The sequence below is a fragment of the Bison bison genome, unplaced genomic scaffold (genome assembly GCF_000754665.1).
Source record: "Bison bison bison isolate TAMUID 2011002044 unplaced genomic scaffold, Bison_UMD1.0 scf7180017864518, whole genome shotgun sequence".
NCBI classification, from domain to species: Eukaryota; Metazoa; Chordata; class Mammalia; order Artiodactyla; family Bovidae; genus Bison; species Bison bison.
The window spans coordinates 3,593,154-3,595,794 of NW_011495071.1; the positions used below are offsets into that span (position 1 = coordinate 3,593,154).

At 48.4% G+C, this 2,641-nt stretch overlaps 1 protein-coding gene across 1 annotated transcript; it reads left to right on the plus strand.

Moving 5' to 3' along the window:
• Positions 1 to 505: 505 nt before the first annotated feature.
• LOC104981491 (nicotinamide N-methyltransferase-like) lies at positions 506 to 978 on the plus strand. The gene is given in 2 exon segments (XM_010830641.1): positions 506 to 812; positions 815 to 978. Coding segments are annotated over 2 exon segments (471 nt in total).
• The last annotated feature ends 1,663 nt before the right edge of the window (positions 979 to 2,641 follow it).

Below are 2,641 nucleotides of genomic sequence, written 5' to 3' on the forward strand. Positions count from 1 at the left end.
GAGACAGTTGGAAGTCATCACCGGCTCAATGGATGTGAGTTTGAGCAAGCTCTGAGAGATGGTGAAGGACAGGGAAGCCTGATGTGCTACAGTCCATGGGGTTTCAGAGAGTCCAACATGACTGAGTGACTGAAAAACAACAAAAATCTGATATTTGTGGGTGAAACAGCCACTACCTTTACAGTTTGGCAGAGGGGACAAATGCAATAATGATGATGATGATGATAATAATAAAATGATCCAGGGATTATTCTAAGCAGTGGAAGAAGAATTTCCACTTCATGGGGACAGTTCATTTATTGTAGAAGCAAGCAGCTAAGTATTTTGATTATTATTTCTATATTCTTATTCACTTCCTAAAAAGATTTAACCCACCACAAGGTAATATGGTCACATTCAGACACCAAAATGTCTTCTTTGATTTTACAACAGATCTGCTCCTAAGAATATAACATTTGGGATAGCATCACCATTTCGTACCTGACTTGAGAGATCTGGGTTCCCCATGAGTGGGGTAGTCATCCATGTATATTGGTTTGTGTGTTTCAGAGTCAAGGGGCCAGAGAAGGAGAAGTTGAACCGGGCAGTCGAGCAGGTCCTGAAGTGTAACATGACTCAGAGCTGGCTGCTGAGGGCCATCTGCCTGCCCCTGGCCGACTGCCTGCTCAGCACGCTGTGCCTAGATGCCACCTACCTGCGCCTCCCTGCCTGCCACATGGCCCTTAAGAACCGCAGCAGCCTGCTGAAGTCGGGGGCCTTCCTGGTGCTCGTGGATGCCCTGAACAGCAGTGACTACGTGATCGGGGAGCAGAGGTCTCCAGCCTCTGTCTGGGCCCGGAGGCAGTGGAGGCTGCTGTCGGGGAGGCTGGCTACACCATCCAGCAGTTTGAGGTGATCTCCCAGAGTTACTCTTCCGCCATGGCTGACAACGAAGGGCTTTTCTTCTTGGTGGGGTGGAAGTTGAGCACATCTGTATGATACCTTGGGATCGCGGTTAAAGCAATTCCTCTGATGTGCCCAGTTGACTTCAGTCCTTGCCACAGTCATTGTGCTGCATAGAGGCTAATGGCTAAGGCCCAATGGTTCACCTCGGACAGGACTTGAGAGGTCAGTCTCCCTGGCAACCGTTGGTTGACCACCTGCTCTGTGTTCCCCATGTGTGTTGATGTTATGATGACTCAGCCTGACCAGTGGGCATGCCCAGTCTTCATCGCCTGTGGTTACGAAAGAAGACCTCATTTCCCTTGGTCTTCCCAGTTATGATGGCTTAAGTCCACACCTGCTTACAGAGAAATATCTGCGGTTATTCACTCTTCATTCCCTGATGCCTTCTTCTTTCCTGGGAACAGACTTCTCCTGTCCTTCAATTCTTGCCTTCTCTGGAGACCGTGTCCTTCTCTAGCGTCCACTGGAGCCACCACCACCCAGGGTCAGGGAACAGCTGCCACTTTTACCTCTTGGTCCCAAGTATGGGGTAGGCCCTTCATTAAGTCCCTTAGCAAACCTAAGCCAACGCTGTAACTTTTACCAGAAGAGAAGCTTAGGAATTGGAGAGAGAAAGAACAGGCACCATCATAGAGCCACTATTAGAAACAAGTGTCTTAGAGTCACGTGCTTAGAGGGTCCTGAGAGGTAGCCTGTTGGCATAGCTTTTTGCCAAACATCTACTTGGAGTTAGCATATCTCCTTATGGCTTGCTCATCCTCTCTAGGTCCTACAGCCATCACCCCAAGGCTTTAAAACAGAGGTTGACATATTAGAGCCCGGGAGCCAATTTCAGCCCGCTGCCCATTTTGTAAAATTTACTGGAACACAGCCATGGCCATCATTTACGTACTGTCTATGGTTGCTTTCCTGCTGTGATGTACCTGCTGCAGATATAGCCTGCAAAGCCTAAAATATCTATTATTTGGATCTTTGTAGAAAAAGTTTGCCTTCTCCTACCCAAGGGAGAGAGCGAAGGAGTTTCTTCCTCCCCCAGTCTGAGGCCCTTTTCTCTCATCTTCATTTCTCATCCCAAGATTTCCCTCTTCCTAGGATTTACTGACAGAGGACATTTCTGCTTCCCACAAAGTAAAGTTCTTCCCCCCATGCCCCCACGCGCACTGACAACCACATCAGGGCACAGGAGTCCAACATCAGTACATTTTTACTTGTGTGTGTTAGTCATTCAGTCATGCTCAGTTCTTTGCAACCCTATCAGGCTCCTCGGTCCATGGGATTCTCAAGGCAAGAAAACTGGAGTGGGTTGCTATTCCCTTCTCCAGGGGATCTTCCTGACCCAGGAATTGAACCCAACTCTCCTGCACTGCAGGCAGATTCTTTACCGTCTGAGTCACCAGGGAAGCCCAAGCAAACATTTTTATTTACTTGGTTGTAAATAATGGGTCCACTTCCAGGACATTTCCAATTGTTCAATAGCATAGGACATTCACGTTAAAACATTCTAACCTGATTACGACTTCCAGAGATTCCCTCCGGAAGGCCAGTCCAGGCTGCATCTAGAAAGCTAAGTCCGGCTATGTTCCTACAAGCATGTAAGCAGGATCAGGTCTGCAGAGCCTTTCTGCACGTAACTACTCCCAGAAGGCAACATGCTTAGCTCCCAGGAGTCAGCACCAGTCACTGCGAGGCCCCAAAG